Source organism: Vulpes vulpes, chromosome 6, assembly GCF_048418805.1.
Source record: "Vulpes vulpes isolate BD-2025 chromosome 6, VulVul3, whole genome shotgun sequence".
Classification (NCBI taxonomy): Eukaryota; Metazoa; Chordata; class Mammalia; order Carnivora; family Canidae; genus Vulpes; species Vulpes vulpes.
The window spans coordinates 105,716,434-105,737,066 of record NC_132785.1 but is presented as its reverse complement, the minus strand read 5'-3'; the positions used below and the strand labels follow the sequence as shown (position 1 = coordinate 105,737,066).

General features: G+C 42.4%; 1 protein-coding gene and 1 pseudogene across 50 annotated transcripts in view; one reads left to right on the top strand and one right to left on the bottom strand.

The window, feature by feature from the left end:
- The window catches only part of SIPA1L1 (signal induced proliferation associated 1 like 1), a 371,521-nt gene that overhangs the window by 14,959 nt on the left and 335,929 nt on the right, over positions 1-20,633 (bottom strand). For all 50 annotated transcript variants that reach the window (XM_072761869.1, XM_072761890.1, XM_072761879.1 and 47 more), the window contains 3 exons: positions 10,043-10,285; positions 9,159-9,324; positions 4,127-4,373 (listed from right to left, as the gene is read on the bottom strand). In XM_072761869.1, the coding sequence (XP_072617970.1) occupies positions 4,127-4,373; positions 9,159-9,324; positions 10,043-10,285 (656 nt within the window). The remainder of the gene's footprint in view (positions 1-4,126; positions 4,374-9,158; positions 9,325-10,042; positions 10,286-20,633) is intronic.
- LOC112927313 (U4 spliceosomal RNA) lies at positions 3,652-3,718 on the top strand (annotated as a pseudogene).

The following is a 20,633-nucleotide window of genomic DNA, read 5'->3' as shown; positions in this document are numbered from 1 at the left end:
CCAACACTGGAGTACCTAAATAAGGAAGCAAATATAATCAGACCTAAAGGGAGAAATAGCAATTTGGTAATAGTAAGGGGACTCTGATAACCCACTTTCACTAATGGACAGATCATCCAGACAGTCAATTAGGAAATATCAACCTTAAATGACACACTAGACCAGATGGACTTAACAGCTATATACAGAATATTCCATCCCAAAACAAAGGAATATACATTCTTTTTCAGTCACACATAAAACATTCTCCAGGATGGATCATTATGTGAGGTCACAAGTCTTAATAAAATTAAGGAAATCCCTGGGTGGCTCAGTGGTTTGGCACCTGCCTTCGGCCCACAGCGTGATACTGGGGTCCTGGGATCCAGTCCCGCACTGGGCTTCGTGTGGAGCCTGCTTCTCCCTCTACCTGCGTCTCTGCCTCTCTCTCTCTCTCTCTCTCTCTCGATGTGTCTCTCATGAATAAATTAAAAAAAACCACAAGTCTTAATAAATTTAAGATGACTGAAATGAAATTAAACATCTCTTCCCAATTACAAGAAGAAAACAAGAAAAGTCACAAATACGTGGAGACTAAATAACATGCTACTAAACAACCATGGGTCAAAGAAGACGTCACAAGAGAAATCAAGAAATACTTTCAGAAGAATGAAAATGGAAATACAACATACTGAAGCTTATGGGATACAGGCAAAGTAGTTCCCAGAGGGAAGTTCATAGTGACAAATGCACGTCTACATATCAGGAAACATCTCAGATAAACAATCTAAATTTACACCTGAAGGAACTAGGAAAAGGGCAACAAATAAAGCTCAAAATTAGTAGAAGAAAGGAACAGATCAGAGTGGAAATAAAAAAACAAAAATTAAGACACGAAACAAAAAAATAGATCAATGAAACTAAGAATTGGTTCTTTGAAAAGATAAACAAAATTGACAAAGCTTTAGCTAGACTCACCAAGAAAAAGAGAAGATTCAAAATCAGAAATGAAAAAGCAGACATTATAACTGATACCAGAGAAATACAGAGGATCTTGAAACTACTATAAAGAATTACACATCAACAAATTGTGCAGAAGAAGAAATGCATAAACCCCATAAACATACAACTTGCCAAGACTGAATCATGATTATGAGACTGGCATGCCACCTGCTGTGCTAAGTCACTAAGACTGAATCATGAAGAAACTGAAAATCTGAAAATCTGAACAAACTAGTAAGGAGATGGTTGGGAGGTTTGTGATTACTGTTTCAAACAAAAACCCAGGAACAGAGGACTTTACTGGTGAATTCTACTGAACATTCAAAGAAAACCCTTTTAAAACTCTTCCCAAAAAAGGAAAAGCAGCAAAAGAACACTTTGAAGCTCATTTTATGAGGCTAGCATTACTCACCTGGATACCAAAACTAGATAGGGACACCACAAGAAAAAAAAAATCACAGGCCAATATCCCTGATGAACATAGATATAAAAAACTTCAACAAAATATGAGCAAACCAAATTCAACAAAACATTAAAAGGACCATATACTATGATTAAGTGGGATTTGTCTCAGGGATATAAAGATGGTTCAAAAAAAAAAATAAAGATGGTTCAACATCCGCAAATCAATTAATGTGATATAGCACAATGATGAAATGAAGGATAAAAATCATATAATCAACTCAGTAGATGCAGAAAAAGCATTTGACAAAAAGCAACATCCATTTATGACAAAAAAAAATCTCAAAAAGTGGGTATAGCGGGGATATACTTAAACCTAATAAAGGTCATGTATGACAAACCCGTAACTGACATCATACTCCATGGTGAAAGCTGAGAGCTTTCCTCTAAGGTCAGGAACAAGACAAGGATACACATACTCACTACTTTCATTCAACAAAGTATTAGAAGTCCTAGCCAGAGCATTAGACAAGGGAAAAGAGACATCCAAATATGATGCAAAACTCACTATTTGCAGATGGCATGATATTATATTAGAGAACCCTGAACCAAAAAACTCTAAGAATTAATAAAGTAATTCAGTGAAGTTGCAAGATACTAAATCAATTCACACAAATCTGTTGCACTTTCATACACTAATAATAAAATATCAGAAAGAGAAATTAACAATCCCACTCATAAGTCTATCAAAAGGAATAAAATACCTAGGAATAACTTTAACCCGTACACTCTAAGACACTGATAAAAGAAACTGAAGACACAAATAAATGGAAAGATGTTCCATGCTCATAAAACAACTAATATTGTTAGAATGTTCATACTACCCAAAGCAATCTACAGATTCAGTGCAATCCCTACTAAAATTTTAATGCATTTTTCACAGAAGTAGAACAAGCAATCCTAAGATTGTATTTACAAGAGATTCTGAATAGCCGAAGCTAATCTTGGGAAAAAAACAAAGCTGGAGGTATCACACTTCCTGATTTCAAACTACATTACAAGGCTATAGTAATGAAAACAACACGTTATTGGCATAAAAACAGACACATCAATGGAACAGAGAGCCTAGAAATGAACATATGCATATGTGGTCAATTAATTTATGACAAGGGAGCCAAGAATATACAATAGGGAAAAGGACAGTCTTTAATAAACAGTGTTGGGAAAATTGGGGACAGACACATGTAAAAGAATGAAACCAGAGCACTATTTTACACCAATCCACAAAAGTTAACTCATTATGAAAAAAAAAAAAAAAGGTTAACTTCTTATGGATAAAAGACATGATTGTAAGTCCTGAAACTGTGAAACTTCCAGAAGAAAACATAGGCAGTAAGCTCTATGACATCAGTTTTGATGATAATCTTTTGGATTTGACACTAAAAGCAAAGGTAACAAAGGCAAAAACAAACAAGTAGACTACACGCAAATGAAAAAATTTCTGTGGAACAAAGACAACCATTAACAAAATGAAAAGGCAACCTATGGACTGGGAGAAAATATTTGAAAATCAGGTCTGGTCAGGGGTAATATTCATAATATATAAAGAATTCCTACAACTCAATAACCAAAAAACAAACCAATTAGAAAATGGGCAGAGAACCTCAATAGACATTTTCCAAAGAAAACATACAGATGGCCAACAGAGGTAAGTGGAATTGCTGCTCAGCATCATTAATCATCAGGGAATTGCAAATCAAAACCACAGTGAGATACCACTTCATACTTGTTAGAGTACCTATTATCCAAAAGGGAAGACACAAACATTGGTGGTAGAGAAAAGGGAGCCCTCGTGCATGGTTAACGGGAATGTATATTAGTGTAGCCGCTGAGGAAAACAGTATAGAGGTTTCTCAAAAACAGAGCTACCATATCATCCAGAAATTCCACTCCAGGTATTTATCTGAAGAAAACAAAAACACTCTTGAAAAAAAAAAATGTATCCCCATGTTCACTGCACAATTATTTACAATGGCCAAGATACGGACACAACCTAAGTGTCTACTGATGGATGGATGATATATATATAATGGAATATTACTCAGTCTGAAAAAATGAAATCTTCCCACTTGCAACAACATGGATGGATCATGAGGGCCCTAGGCTGACTGAAATAAAAGAAAGACAAATAAGTCACAGGGCTTACTGTAATGTACAGCATGGTGACTACAGTAATAATTACCACATATTTAGAAGGTGCTAAGAATGAGCTTTGTGCAGTGGTAGTATCGTAGCCAATGAGGGTTATCCGAGGCATGATTATTGCTAATAGAAGGTGCTAAGAAGGAATCTTAAAAGTTCTCATCACAAAAAAAAAAGACTTTGCAACTATGCAAGGTGACGAGTATTAACTAGACACTGTGGTGACCATTTCACAACAGATACAAACATCGAATCATTATGTTGTACATCTGAAACTAATATAATGTTGTAAGTTAGTTACATCTTGATAAAAAATAGAACAAGCATCCCAGATGACTCTTCTGGTCTGGTGAGGCTGAGCGCCTGTACCCCATGGTCTAGGATTACAGGTGCCAGGCTGATAGAGGGAGGTTGGTGAGCTGAGAATTGGAACAGGTAGGCCACACCCTCCTCCAGGCACCACTCTGTCAGCACACGGAGTGGCCATTCTCTTTGGGGACTGGCCTCTGTCTGCAGGGCTGCGGTGGGAGCACAAACTTACCATGCAACGACTTCATTCCCAAGGTGTAAGAAGGCCTCCGCAATGGGAGAGACTTGGGAAGAGAAGGGTATGTGCTACTGAAGAGGACGTCGTTGGGCAGGGCTTGGTCCAGAAGTGAAGCCCTGGAGGTGAAGAAGTGCTCCCTCTGGCCACTGTATATGCTCTCATCTGACAGCGTTCGGTGCAGGGCCCGTCTTGAGGTGGGGGTGGGAGGAAATGGGGACTGAGGAGAGGAGAGTGCATGGAACTGCAAAACAGAGTCAAGACAACAAAGTGAGTCTCCTGGGCTACACCCCCAGGTCCTGGGTTGGGGTGGGGGGGAATGGGCTGGCAAAACTCACTGCTCTTAGAGGGCACACTCCTTCCAAATCCTGGAGCTTGGCAAGGAAGCCTCCAGGCTCCAGAGTCTCTATCTACACATCCTTCAGAGCAGAGGTGGGAGTTCCTTTATCCTTGTGGCTCAACATGCTGCCTGTAGCCTGTCGGTGCCACATGATTCAGATGTGAGAGTAAGTAGATAGAGCAGGACCATGTTGTGGTAAGAGCAAGATGACAATCAGACAAATAGGAGTTTTATCTGAATCATGTGCCACTGACCGAATCTGAGCCCAATATGTCTCAGGATTAAATGAGCCACTGGACTGATCACAACAGTCTTTGTCAGTGGTCCCAGGAGAACAGCCACAGTGCCAGGAGGGTGTCCCCAGAAGCCTGGCAAGTGACGCCATGTTTGCTGGGCAACGAGCAAAAGATCATCAGAACAGATTAACTCTAGTAAATAGATGCCTCTTGATAAACATCAACTACTAATAGTGTATTTAATGAGTTTCAGATATTGTTTTATAGGATGGATCTCTATTCATTAAATTAAAATAGGGAAGCCGTCTTAGTAAGTGACAAATATTTATACAGTTATATGTAAATGGCAGAGGTTCTAAATAGCTGCTATCTCTTGTCTTTTGCCTTGCTTACCAATTTGATTTTGCATGAGATTCTTCTGCAGAAAGCAAGCTCGATTCCCATGCATTGAGAAACAACAGACACATTAACAATATTTAAATCTCCAGCCTGAGAGCCAAAATAGTATTTGGTCTGTTAGCAATAAAGTTATACTTATTCATTCCTCCTTAGATTAGTGTTCACCTTGACAGGGAGAACAATGTGGAGGACAGGTGAAGATGTGAGTAGGAGGGCTGAGTCATAGCTGGCAGAAAGCCTCTGTGGGACTTTCCATGACACTTTGAAGGGTCAGAGAGATAGTGACACAGCCACGTCTCCATTTAGGACCCTGAGAACAGCACTGACACCTGGCTCATTCATGTGCTCTGGGTCTAACATGCTTCTGTTCCTCAACCCAAGAGTTAATTAAGCCAAAGCTACCCACAAAGTGGTGTGCACAGTTGTTGCAATTATCGATCAAATGTGTTGTAAATGAGCCCCAGGTGTAGCCAACTGTGTAAAATTGTGCTCACTTCTAAAAATTCATGAGTAAGTGGAAGGTACATATATGCTTGCCCGGAAGATGAAGCTGCTGTGATAAATGCTCTGTGTCTTTAAATGCAGAGAACTGGGTATGGAAACAGTGATTTCTCTTTTCACCTCATAGATAATGGTGGGCATTACAGAGGTTAAATGGCTTGCTGATTATAATTTTAAAAAATATAGCCAGATTCACTCTCTCCTATCTGCAAGCTTCTAGGACTATCACATTAAGGCTCCTGCCTACTGGGCCAGGCCCTAGATCTCTCCATTCAAACACTGCTCCCCATCTTCTTTAGCACCTCTGAGCTCAGCAAAGGGACATCCTTTTCTAGGGAGTATCCTCACCCTGATGGTTATATGGGAAGGTGGTTTTCCACCAATTCTAGTTTTAGCCTCTTTGGGAAATATTAAAATATTTAATCGAGGCAGTGAACTGCTACCTTGAAGAGATCCTTTAGGCAGCATGCTTTATTAAAAGTTTTAACATCTTGCGCTAAAGGGAAGCAGGGTAGGAGACAGAAGGTAGCAATCAGCCTTGTTGCTTTCCACCCATTAACAAGCAGTCTTGTCACAAGTTATTGGGATGGCGCCCCACTCTGTCCCTCTTCCACTCCAGTCTTGAAGGTAGGCACACTGGTCTAGTTCCAGGAGCGCCCTGTCCCTGCTATGCAGGGTGCTTGCTGGGTGGTGCCCAGTGCTGCCAGCCCTGGGCAAGAACCACGATGGAGTCAACAGCTGGCTTAGAAGGGACCTGAGAGCACATTAGGCCGGGGGGTTCTCAGCTCTATGGGTTTTTCCCAGCATCCTGCCTGGGGAGAAGGGACGTTCAGCAGGGGCCCAGGCATCCAGGACACCCACCCCTCTCTTCAGAGAAATTCTGCTTTCTCAGTTCTACGTATGGGACTTCTGTGTATAATTTCATTTAAAAAGTTCCCTGAATTTTAAAATCATCTGGGCGTCACTGATCTACTCCGGGTCTCTATTTCAAAGCTGAGGAACAAGGCCTAGGGAAGTGATATTTTCGCTCCCTGAGGCCAGTCGTCTTGGCTTCCGGGAGGTGGGTAAGGCACCTGCAGTAAGCAGGATGGCTCCGCCTGAACCCTGGAGTTGCACAAAGCCTCTCCCTTTGGTCTCTGCCTGAGACTTCCAGCTGCAAAGCACGAGTAGTAGTTTGCTCTGTTCTCCTGCCGCTGGACATAGCCCTCAGGGAAGATAAGGTGATCCCTTCTCTGCCTGCCGATGGGGTTCCTTAGAATGTGAGAGCTCCGCCGTTTCCCTTGAGGCAGGAGCTCTGCGGCAACTGCTTAGGCCCTGCAGCCACCTACCTCCGAGCCACAGGCCTGCCCTGCAGAGCCTGCCATGTCCTGCAGCAGTAAGCTCGCTCTGCTGGCAAGTAAGCCGGGGAGGGACGCGGTCATTTGATATTAATGATAACTCATAGGAAGCACTTGCTATCTAAGAAAACCAATGGGTTCCAAGTGTCACAGCCCAAAGCTGGCCACTGCTGGGATCCTGACACCTGATGCAGTGGCTCGGTGCCTTGAGCCAGGCACAGCCTGGAAGATTCTCAAGGGCAAACTGGCCTTCCTGACACAGCACAGCCATGGGCATTCTGACGGAGAATCTCAAAGACACACAGAGCTACTTAGCTAAACTCATCTGAAACCAAGCTGGAAAGGAGGATCTAGAGAAAAAAACAGCCTTGTTTCCAGGCCCTGCTTCCAGTCTTGCCCAGTAACAGAGTAGCCAGCAGAATGCTTTCTTTGCAGAGGGTCTCGTTGTAATGCCGTCATGACATAAAGCGCACCCCTGCTACAACTAGGAATATTAAAATAATTCATTTTGGAAATAAAAGCCAAGAACTGGAATAAGGACAAAACAGACATTTGCTTTCAATTATTTCCACTGCATCAGTAAATCAAAAGAATGAAAGCTCTGAGTTTGCCCCTTTCCAAAAATGTTAAAACTGAGAATTGGGGGAAGACTCCTTTCAGGGCAAGTTTTATTCTCCTCTAACCTCAAAGGAAAAAAATCTGAAAAAAATTTTATTTTGAAACTGGTACTTAAACGTTTTAATACACCTCTGTGGGTTCTGATGGATAGCGAAGTTTCAAGGACTATCTTTTGCGAGGTTACTAAGGAAACCATTTATACCCTGGATGATGCTTCAGAACTGGTAAGTGCTGGCTTAGGAAACAAAAATCACAGAAGTCAAGAATGGCAAGTCTTTAAAATGATTTATGATGTTAATGTTTATGTTAATAAACCTTTTGTTTCTCAGCAGAACCCCAGAATGGCCTTTGGAGTACATTTAATTTCTGTAAATGCTGATCTTTCAAGGTTAGGGTGTCTATCTGACCCTTGAGGAAGGCATGCACATACACACCAGAGTGGTGATGAGAAAGCGTGAATGGGAATGGACAAGGGCACACAGCTCATCCCACTAGGTTTGCCCCCTGCATTCTGATTCCAGTTTGAGGACAGCAAGTGGTGAGGGAAATACTTCAGCTTACCTTTTCAATCAAATGCCAGAGTTCTTCTTAAATTACACTCTTTAGTAACTTTAAACAGACTACCCAGTCGTTCAACTAAGAGCCTGGACAAGAGAACATGTCCAAGTTTGCTGCCCTGACCTTCCTGGGGGTAGAGTCCCTCCTCCTAGGGCTACACAACACACTGCATGTAGAATGCCTTGTGCTCAGAGCGCAGTACCTTCGGGCCCCACCCAACAAACACCAGTTCTGAGCCCTGGGAGGGCAAGACTGGACACTTTCAGGACAAGAAAGCAAAGAGCCTTAAAAGTACCAGCTTCAGGGGTCCTCTGAGCTGAGGTGGGAAAAACAAATTCTTCCACAGGGTCTTGCAAAGTTCTGGCCAATGACACACAAACGTAAACCCTGAATATGTGCTCGATGGGGAGGGAGGCGAGGCAAGTGGAGAGAAGGTTCTGTGAAGTAAAGAGTCTAGAAAGTTCTGAAGATAAGTATGTAGACCTAGTTTTCTGGGCTGAAGAGGTGGCTTCTGGGGATGAAGGGTGAAGAGAGTGGGTGTCCATCGGGCTATTTCCCTGAGAGACTGAACAGGATGTGGTGCACAGCTGGTAGGCTCGCCCAGCAGGGCTCAGGGGGCAGAGGCGGGGCCTCAGTGCAGGAGGTGAATTGGGGGCTCCTGGTACCGGGAGGGACCCTTCGGATAGAAGGCACTAAAGCATTTACAGAAAATTTTCTGATGAGGGAACCACGGGTGCCTCTGCAAAGTTCTCAGAAGCAATGTCATCAAGTTAACGTCCGTGAAAAAGCGTGGCTCATGCAGTGGAGCAGGGTACACTGAAGAAGATACGAGACTGGCAGCAGGGACAGGCAGATGTAAAGCTGGCCTAAGGTGTGAGAGCGGGGACAGAACACTTGGAAAACACTGAGCTAACTTTGGGGAGCAGGTGGTCGCAGGAGCCTGGAGCCTACACCTCCCGGAGGGCACCACTGCGGTGAGCAGCTCCACCCCGTCTGGCCTCCCGAACGGCCACGCGCGCTGGGCTCTGCCTCGTATGTACCTTAAAGTTCTTCTGGGACTTGGGGGTGGGGCTTTCCAGGTCGATGAGTTTCTTGAGGTCCTCCTCGATGGTGGACTTGGAGGCCGGCTTGGGGGACGCCCGGAGGTCCCTGGTTGAGGCGCGCAGCCTCGTGTGCGCTATCTCGTTGCCGTCACTCTGATGGCGCCTTGAAAGGAAGGGAAGAGATGGGAGAGACCAACAGACACGGGTGACATAAGGGCACGGTGGACCTTGAGGCTGTAAGTCAGGGGGGAAATACCAAAGGAGGGCAAAGGCCGATCTGCTCACATAAATGCTTGTGAAAGAGACACAACTGATGGGAAACACAAAATAAAAAAGCTGATGGATAAATTGCCCTTCTACAGGAAACTATTAGCTCCACTAAGCCAAAATTAGCAAGACTTATTAGTAAGACCACAGGCTATGAATCCCAAATGTAACTTTTGTACAAACACAAACAACATAATTGAATGAATCATTTAGAGGTGTTTTTGCTTTTTTCTGTACTATTTTGTCAAAAAGTTCTTTATATTCACGGCAGTCACTCTCTAGCACTCCCTCTGGTGGCTCCTGAGTTACCAATTACATGGGAAGGCTGTGATTAATATCATCCAAGGGAGCGTGTTGTCTTTGGGCCTGAGGGTCAATTATTCTGAGGTTTGTTCTTCAGACATAATCTTTCCTATGAGATCCGAGATTCTCAAATCAATGTTTTGCCACACAACTTATTAAGGAATGAAGCAGAGAAATAATGGGAGGAAAAGGCCCCTCTCCCTACCAAACCCCAGCTGGACTCCTCTGGGGTAGGAAACTGCCTCAACCTTTTCTGTTCTCTGTCACATTAAAAGCAAACCACCCAGCAAGAGAAGCAAAAGAATTCTTACTTTCTTGTGTCCATAAATCCCACGGAGTTTATGGTTCCTTCGGGTTTTTTCCACCCAATCAGGTACTTGCTGGTCGCGCCCTGGCGAGGATAGAAGGTCCTAGGGCCGGACGAAGAGGAGGAGGAGGAGGAGGAGGGGAAGGAAGGTGCGAGCTGTGATGTGGCAGGATGAAGCTCTTCTTTAGGGGAACTTCTGGCACTGGTGAAGACCACCGGGCTGGCAGAGTGTCGGGAGCTCATGGTACTGAGGAGAAGCATGACAAAGACAGAAGAACCCCAGTGTGCATGTGTGCATCCCCGGGGTCAGCACGATGGCTGTAAAAGTGTCGTCCAGGACAGGGGTTATGGCCAGGTTAAAGAACAATGACTATTTCATAAACTATTAATGGTATGGGCTGACTAGTCTTTCTTGTTTTCTCGCAATAATTTAAATGTCTGCTGTAAAAATGAAACATGGTGACTGGGGCTTCATCTGCACTTTAAATTAAAAGGTAAAAATAGCTGGGACTGTCAGGGATGCTCTGAAACATGCTGGCCCATCGGAGTTTGTTACGGTGGTCTAGAAGAGACAGGGAACAGGAGAATTGGCAATAAAATGTCTGGCAGTCTCAGTGGCTGTCTGCCTTGCCTTCCTCAGAACTAAGGGTCATGATGATGGCTCCCCAGGTCAGAGCTGGATCAGCATACAGTTCTCCAAACACCCACATCCAAGGCCAAAGGGGCCCACGGACGTCTCCTTCGTCATGGTATCTGGCATGAATAAGGATTCTCTAAAAAGCTGTTCAATAGAATGAAAATGGGCCACTATCCTACACCATATGCAAAAAACAACTCAAAATGGATTAATGACTTGAACATAAGACCTGAAACCATAAAACTCCTAGAGGAAATCACAGGGGGTAAGCTCCTTGACATCAATCTTGGCAATGATGTTTCTGGACTTGACACTAATAGCAAGGCAACAAAAGCAAAAATAATTTGAGGACTACCTCAAATTAAGGAGCTGTCCAGCAAAGGAAACCATCAATAAAGTGAAAGGCAACCTAGTGAATGAGAGAAAATACTTATAAATTGTATACCTGATAAGGGCACAAAATCCAAAATATTTAAAGAACTCCTGTAACTCAATAGAAAAAAATTTCAATAGAAAAAAAATCAGACTAAAAATTGGCCATAGAAACTGAATAAATATTTTTCCAAAGAAGATATACAGATGGCTAATGGGTACATGAAATGATGCTCAACCTCACTAATTATCTGGGAAATGCAAATCTAAAACACAATGAATTATCACTCACACCTGTCAGAATGGTTGTTATCAAAAAGACAAGAGATAACAGGTGTTCACAAGGATGTGGCAAAAAGGGAGCCCTTCTGTACCATTGGCAGGAATGTAAATTGGTATAGCCACGGTGGAAAACAATACGAAGGTTCCTCAAAAAATTAAAAATAGAACTACCATGTGATCCAGAAATTCCACTTCTGGGTATTGATCTAAAGAAAGTGAAAATACTAATCTGAAATTATCTACACTCCACTCCATGCTCACTGCAGCATTATTTACAATAGCCAAGCTGTGGAAACAACCTAAATGTGGACAAATGGATAAAGAAAATGTGGTATACATATACAATAAAATATTATGCAGTCAATAAAAAAAGCAAATGCAAATTCTGCCACTTGCAACAATATACATGGACCTGGAGGACATTATGCTAACTGAAATAAATCAAATACTGTATAATGTCACTTCTGTACGCCATCCAAAAAAAAAACTGAGCTCACAGATACTGAGACTAGACTGGTGGTTGCCACTGGTGGGGGAAGGGGTGTGGGGGGAGGGATGTGGAGGAACTGGGCTAAAAGCTACAAACTTTTAGACTGGTGGTTGCCACTGGTGAGGGGAGGGGTGTAGGGTGGAGGATGGAGGAACTGGGCTAAAAGCTACAAACGTCCACATAGAAGAGGGGTCCTGGGGATGAAATGTACAGCACACTGACTAAATATTAAAGTACAAAGCTGTTCATCATCAATGCATTTTAAACTCTGCTTCAAGATTACAAAATTAAAGTCTAAGGGACTCAAGGAGAAGGCTACTCTCACACATTACAACTCAGGAGTTTTAGGCCTGGGGCTGAGAGTTCAGGTGGTCCACAACGCTGGAGGCCCTTCAGTGGTAGAATTTCCACACGTCCCTCCCCATGACCTCACAGGATCCGAGTCCACACGTGAGCCCCGCTCAGTTCTCCAGTTTAGGCTGAGACCAGAGACACTGGCTCCGACGACAGGGGACTTTGTCCCTGAAGGTTAAGTTACCAGCATGTGGTCTCATGGCATTTGTCAGCAGTACGTTGTTTGTCAAAAACCAATGGTCCTGATCGGAATAAAGTATGGATTTTACTTAGTGGTGATGCATTAGCCACGACAAATGTACCATAGACAATGGGTGAGGGGTACGTGGGAACTCTCTGTACTGCCTTGTCACTTTTCTGCAAATCAAAAACTATTCTAAAATAAAAACAATTTTTTATTAGGGAAAAAAAGTGAATGAACAAAACAAAAATCAAAAACCACCCAAAAATCGTAGTGGTGCTGAGAGAACACACACAGATGAGAGTCAGTCTTGAACCCCCACCTACAACCTTACCGAAAAATCAATTCCAGTTGGCTTGCATATTTATATGCAGGCCTAAAGATTCTGGGCCATCCCATGAGAACATCTTTATGATAGAGGCAGAGGTTTTTTAATAGGATCATAAAGGAAAGGATTGAACCCCACTGAAAGTAAGAACTTCTATTCCTCAGAAGACATGGAGAAGAATAGATGTAAACCATGTACCCAACAGTGGGCTCCTATCCAGAACAGATTCCTAAAAATCAACAAGGCAGACAACCTAATAGGAAAAATAAGCAAAGATGAAAGGGAATTTCCCAAATGAGGAGATCTAAAAGTCCAATAAACATTAGTACTTAACATCATCAGTTATTAGGAAAATGCAAATTGCAGCTAAAAGAAGAACCAGGACACCCCAATCAGAATGGCTAAAATTAAAAAGACTTGTAACATCCAGTGCTAGAAAGGGTGTGAAGCAACCAGAACTCTTACACTCTACTGATGCGAGTGCTACTTGTCAGTCTGGTTGTGACACACTGGTTCACATTCTCTGCTAAGTATGCGTATCATAGGACATAGCAACACTACTCCTAGGTTTATACTCATCAGAAATGCACACATATGTGTATCAAAGGACATACACAAGAATCTGTAATACCCCCAAAACTGGAAACACTCCACATGCTCAACAGTAGAATGGATACACGAGTTGTGGTATGTTCTCACAATGTAAATATAACACAGCAATGAAAATAAACTAATGCTACTACCTACAACACACAGATGAATCTCACCAACATAATGTGGACTTAAAGACACCAGACACAGAATAAAACATATGGTACAATTCCATTTATATAAAGCCAAAAATAGGCAAAATGCACGTGTGATTTTAGGGTTCAAGATTGTGTTTATCTTGGGAAGGAGGTGGGAATGACCAGGGAAGGCAAGTGAGAGGAGGGGTGTCTGGATGTCGGCTATGTTCCAGTTCTTGATTTGAATGGTGATTACGTGGGTATGTTCACTTTGTGAAAATTCATGCTGATGCACAGGTATGACCTGAACCTCTTTCTGTATGTGTGTTATACTTCAACGAGAACACACCCACAAAAAATAAATCAAAAGTAGAGGACCTGAAAGGTGAAGGCCCTATCAGTCCATGAGGCTCTGCCACAGGTTGAGGGGATGGGGCAAAGGACGGAACAAGGGAACAGGGCACAGAACAAAGGTGATCTGGAAGGCTCTTCGCATAACTGAGCCTTATTGCTGCAGATCAGATATAAACATTTCCTTTATTTTTGTAACTAGGAGGAGGTACCGGGCTCAAACTTCACACACACACAAAATATGATAAGAAGAAACGACTAGCCATATTCTGATTGCTCTAACAGTTTCCTTTTTCCCCAGAGATTTTTGTAGCTAGAGAGGAAGGGAAAGAAAAAACAAAACCCTCACAACCCCTCAAAGGGCAACATAAATTTAAAAGCCATGCAATCTCATTTAGTTTTTACCTCTTGATAACAAATATCCCATTTGTTTGCTTTTTAAATGAAGAAAAGGAATGCAGAACTCTTCCACAAATGCCATACGTGAAATCAACAAGAACAAAATAATAGTAGGTCTGTTATGGAAAACAGACAAAAAGTGCAAGATGAACCAGAAGGAAAAATGAAGCGAAGGACGTAAGGACAGTAGTAGTATGAGGAGCAGTACCAGAGACACAGGTTATCAGCAACACGTTGCAACTCCAGGAGCATCATACGGAGCTTCCTAAGTGGTAAGCATGCAGTAGCCTTCAGGGTCATCTGCCACAAGAGGACAGGCAGGTGGCTGTTTATTGCTTACTTAGGAACAAGAGCTTATCTCAGGTTTGCACTTTCCCCACCTGACTATACCTAGCCTCATGCACACATATAACACAGATGTCGGGGTGTCTCAAGCCTCCTCTGTGGTCCTGGTCTGAGGCAGACTCCCATAAAGTGAAAAACAACAAATTGGGGCCTAACATGCACACCTCTGGTCTTGGATAATCATGTACCTGCTTGCTCTACCTGCCTTGATTAGCGTCCACCAGCGAATGCAAGTGCTTTGGCATTACTAGAGCTAGTGCTCACATTTTGGGCATGTTAAAATACAGACTGCAGGACCCTACCCCAGGGATTCTGATGGAGTAGGTTGGCAGGCACATGGGAATCTGCACTTCTACTTGTTCCCAGCTGATGCTGTGGTCCTTAACTCATAACCTGAAAACCACCATACCAGATGTGCATTTGAAATGCCCACCGTTTCCATTTCTCTGCAGCAAGAATCTTGATATGATAGCATGAGCATTCAAAACCCTGGGGCTTTCAAAGATGAAATGCTTGGTCAAAACAGGAATAATTAGCATGAGAAGAAAAGCAAATTGCATAGTCCAATTAATTTATAAATCATTTCTCCTTAAAAACAGTAAGAAAAAAAACAAAAAAAAATCATTTCTCCATGTTTTACAAAACAGCTATGCTGGTTTTAGCCATAATGTCCAGCCTGCCTGAAAAGGGGAAGTTATAGAAAAGGCTTGGAAACATCAGAGAGAGAGAGCAATATATACAGCATATACAGTTTTCAGAGATCTTTGCTTCCTGTGTGAATTTAATTAGTATCATTTCCCTAAGGGGCATTCAGTATGTTTTTGTACGAGATTATAAGTCTTTGAAGGCAGAATTTTTATTTTGTGTATCTAACAATGTCAGAATACAGTAGACTGCCAATGAAATAGTTGGGCAAAGGGTATCTCTTTAGCATGTATGGAGTGTGCTATTTAACTCCTCTATCTTATCGAGAGTCTGTCTCCCCCACTTAAATGTAACCCCCACAAGGGCTGAACTTTTTCTCTTTCACTGCTATATTCTCCATGCCCACCACAGTCGCTGGCCATTGTAGGCATTCAATATGTGATGAAAGAAACTGTCAAATAAATTAGCTATTCATTTGAAATGTATGAGAGATTTATTCATGAAACCAGTGTGTTTTACTCAGGCTGTATTTAAAACTGGGTGTCGATTTATTTTTATTGAAAGAAATAATCCAATCTACAGATTATGCTTCTGTTTACAAGTGTATTCTTAAAAGGATAATTGCTTAAATAAGGCCACAGACCCGATTATTGGTTTTATCTGTGAACATGATGGCTGGCACTAGCTCCCAGGTGTGAAACAAAAGCACACTCGTATTCACTAATGGTTATAAATCAAGACAGCCCTACTTAACGATTGATTAGATTTGGGAACAAAGGTAAAAGCAAAAACAAATGAATAATTCATAGGCAGTTCTTCCTTTAATGTATACAACTCACAGCATGAAGCAAGGTGAGTACTTTGGTTCACTTGGCCTCTAATTCCAAGTAGGCACGAGAGGTTCACCTGGGAGCTTTCAAAGCACACATTCTTGGGCCTTAATCCCAGAGATTTTAATCTGATAGAGTCGGGGTGGTGCCTGGGTTATATGTATTTTTGCCAACTCTCCCCCAAGCGTGCACACCGATTGAGAACTGCTGGAATCAGTTAAATTATTCATACTGTTATGACTTCATCAAAAATCTAACTTCATATCGTCAAGATCAAGAAGGTGAAGCCACAGAGCAGTGTTCCTCCAGCCATGGCCTGCGGCCACCTGCAAAAATCTATATAAATGAGGATTCCTTGGCTTGTGGCAGATCTTCGAGGGCCCCAGAGAGCTGTAGTTTAACGAACTCCCAAAGGATTCCTATGTCCCTAGAGTTTTAAGGACTACTGTGTTGGCCTCTCATCTCCTCCCACTCTAAAATGGGTGGTCTCCTTCTTTTGTAGCCTCGTCCCCGGGCCCTGATGTTGGTGGGGCTCCTTGAAGCTGACTAACCTGCTGGCCTTGGACCGCCTAGCGGCCGTGCACGTGCATGTTGCCCCTGGGAATCTGTGAGGTGCCTTTAATTACAGAACAACTAAAACGAAGCCATCAGCTCACTTTTACAGAGGAACTGTGTGGCTGGGTTGTTTCGTTATCCTAGAGATTTCAAGTTAATTCAATATGCTGCAATCTGCTTTTACCCATGGCAAATGAGATCTCTCCCCTGGACTTGGGTAAGAATGTAATGAGTGAGTAATATGTAACAAAAAGAGAAAAGTAATCGGTACGTTAGGACATGACAAACACAATACCCGCTACTTTTCTCATGGTATCAAGAGTGAGTTTAACTGTATGGCCAAACAGGAGCCACTCACAATTTGGTCAGAGTGCTCCTGGATGCCACACGAAGAAGCCACTAACTATTTTTTATATAAACTACAGGGCATTCCCCCTTTCCTAAAAAGGGACCAAGCTTTGATTTATTTGGTCATTTCAGGACATAAATTTTGAAATGGAAGAGAGTTGCATGCATAGGCGCACACAGGGTATGTCATACAAAGAGAAAAGAGGTGACAGTGTTACTCAACATGTAGGACAGTCTGTCCAAACTTCTAATCTCAATCCAATGAAACCATGAACCAAATGAACTGCAACCTGGTTATTTTACATTCCCCGCTGTGGTAAAACTTTATAGGAGAGGTTGTTGGATGATCAATCTGCTGGTCATGGCAGGTACCACGTCACAAAGGGGGAGTTACATCTGCTTGTCGACCTTGCAGAGGATGGAGCAGCCTGAGTGTCAGGAGACAAAGGCCCAAGTGCCTAAGTGCTGAGGGCCTGGGAAGCTGTCCTGCATTTCTGCACTGTCGTTGAGACCACCGCCCCTGTGGAACACATCGGCCACACTGTGCTGCCGAAGGAAACACGTGGTTGTCTACTATCCAGACGTGACACAGAGGGCCAGATTTTAGACTGCCTCAGTCTGCGAAGGATGATCTTTTCAGGAAGGGGAGACCAGCAATTAGTCACCTAATGACTATGACAAAATCTGCGCAAAGGCTGAGTGCTGGCTTAACACCAAGGGAAGGGGAGCCGACTGGGTTTCCTGTGATTACTTGGACAAATAACAAATAAGCCTTCGGGTGACAAATAATGAGGAGGATATGAGATTGAGGAGGACTCCTGCTCCTACTATGTTCAACACTAGCCGATTCTGTCCAATACTGGGCTTCAGGAGACACTAATTCTAAAGGATCAGGGAGAAACAAGTAGGGAATGATGCAGCTGGCAAAGGGGACATCCAAGTAATTGTGGTAAAGAAAGCTGTTCATCTACAACATGAGATATTTATATGGTGAGCACTGTGTCCTATAAGGGGTGAATCACTGAATTCTACTCCTGAAACCAATTATTGCCCTGTATGTTAACTAGAATAAAAACAAGTAACAGGAGTTATTTCATGAGGACAAGGCACACTGATATATAAAGCACAGGGAGATGGGTGGCTGGGCATACACAGTAGGAGGGGTTTCAGGGGTCACAGTGAACCACAAGCTCAACAAGTCTGCAATGCTGAGCTAGTTATAAAGTAGGGAGCTAACAAGAGAACTATAAATATTATCATTTTTTAGGCACAGCTGATAAAAATGTCACGTTCGGGTTTGGCATCTAAAAAGGACAAAGAACACAAAGCACGAAAGTTGAGAAGCAAAACTGTAATTGTAGAATGAGACACATAAAGGATAATCACAGGACCTGTGGTAGATATGTGTTAACTGAAGGAAATGTAGCAAGATAAGCCTCATTAGGGCGGGTGGTGGAGAGCTTAAACAAGGAAATGCCAGAAAACCTTTCATCTCAAAAGAACATTTACAGTTTGCAATATACTCAATAACCTTTTCTTATTCTCACAGACATATAAAAATGACAATTTAGTAAGAAGACAGGGTGTTTATGAGAGCACAGATAAGGGACAAGTGTGGTGAAATGCCCGACTGGCCAGAGCGCTGGTCAGTGGCAGAAGTGGACTTGCAGTTGCATCTCAGGATGCCAATCTACTTTCCCCAACATCCCTCTCGACTTGCCTGGAGGTGGAGGGCTGTTACAAAATTAAAAAAAATTTTTTTTTCCAATGGTCTCTTGCTGGTGTCTATAAATTTTATAATCTTAGCCTTCAAAAATCTTAATGTTTAGAAAAAATTCAGCTCAGAGAAACCATTTATTATCTCTTAATTGTGTATTTAAGCTGCAGCGAGTGGAATTTCAGATATGGAGACATGGGACAAAGTTTTGAGGAGGGAGAGGACATGGTAGGCACTGGAAATCCTCAGAAAGGGTGTGGACTCTCTCTTTTGGGATTCTCTCTCCTCTCCCCGATGTTGAAGCAGTTGGACAAGTTCTCATCCTGGTAGGATGGTTTTAATAGGATAAGGACTCTGTTCTTTCAGAATTCCTTTTGGCCTTATGATTTAATGGCATTTGGAGAATTTAGGCTTTTCATATTGACAGGATGAATGAATTAGTTGCACCACAGAGCAAAGTAGTGATAAACTTAGGGGCAGTGAGGGCTGCATCAAGCAATCTGACATCTGTGGCTTGAAAGAGATCTCATTTTCTCAATGTTCACTTGAAATTTCAACCATAGTGGTTCTGTTTCTCGTCTTTGAGGTTAGCTGAACCTTACTATATTCTGGATAAAATAATCACCCACTGAAAGAAATGGGGCACAAGAGCTTAGCACAGGGTCACCTAAAGTTCTGCTATATAAAAGCAAAATATAATATGATCCTGAATATCCATTGTGTGTTGGACCACAAAGAAGAAATTTTAATGCAAATGACCCACAAACATACGATAAGCAGACCCAACAATGTTTTGAAGAGAGGTTCTGGGTTTATCATTCCAGAGGGTGCACTTTTAAATTCTGAAATGGCCCATAAAACTTAGATGAAACTCTCACTTTAAGAAAAAAGTATCGATGAGAGGCAATTAATTGTTAGCAATTAAAAAAAAAATTCCAGGCAGGACAGATTTAAGAGAAGTATTACAGATCAAGGCAACAGAATACTTTCTAAACAAAGAAGGCTGAGTTTTCACATATACAGATACCAGAGAGGGCAGAGAACAAGATTTAAACACACCAGCTCTACTACTGCACACACAGATGGTCCAGTGTACTCCAAAAGCCCAAGGCACGTCTTGGTGTTTGACATAAACTAAATATAAGAAATCCTTCTTTACCTCTATTCTAAAGAGACATGACAGCGTTTCTGGCATGAAGAATTAACTTATTAGGTCAACCAGAAAAACCACATTCATGAAATTGAACCATACTGATGACCATGGGCAGGCATTTTCCCTGGACTTTATTCCTTCTAGTGAATGTCAGACACCGACCAACTTACATCCAGATACTGATTGATACTTGCATATAAGGTACTGAAATGCTTCCTGGTTGTATTTTGCAGATTAAAAAAATCTTACAGAGAGACGACTCTACTAAAAGTCCATGCTGTACTGGGACTTTTGTATACTCTTATACATACATATACATATACCTATACCTAAACACTATAACTGTATGCAGATATTGACACATCTATACAGTACGGCATACAGTGGTAGTCGGGAGTTGAGGATTCATGTCTTTTTTGAACTAGATTATTAGTGGGGGCTCTGAGGAGTCATCAGGCAACAGTGGAAACTTAAAGGAACAAGTTCTAAGTTCTCCCTATTTGATGACCAAGATGTACTGAGCACCTACCTACTATATGCACAGTGGCACTCGATATGCAAAGGTGCTTAGGATGAACAGAGCGGGTGAGAAATCCTCAGATAAGGTGTCCCTTATCTGAGAAATCCCAGCGGTTGCAAGGAGAAAGTACGTCATCACATGGGTAGGTGCTCACTGGCTACTGAGCTCTAAGGGGGCCTACAGGAATCAAAAGGAAGCAGCAGAATGGCTGGCAAGTGAGGGTGGCTGTAGAAGCCTGGATGCTGAAATAGGTCAGGTCAGGTCAGATCAGGTCATTACAGAAGAAATGTGTTTTTGCAACTCTGTGGTGGCGTTTTTAGCTTTAAAATGTGTGTCTTGAATCTAGTTCTGACATCAGCA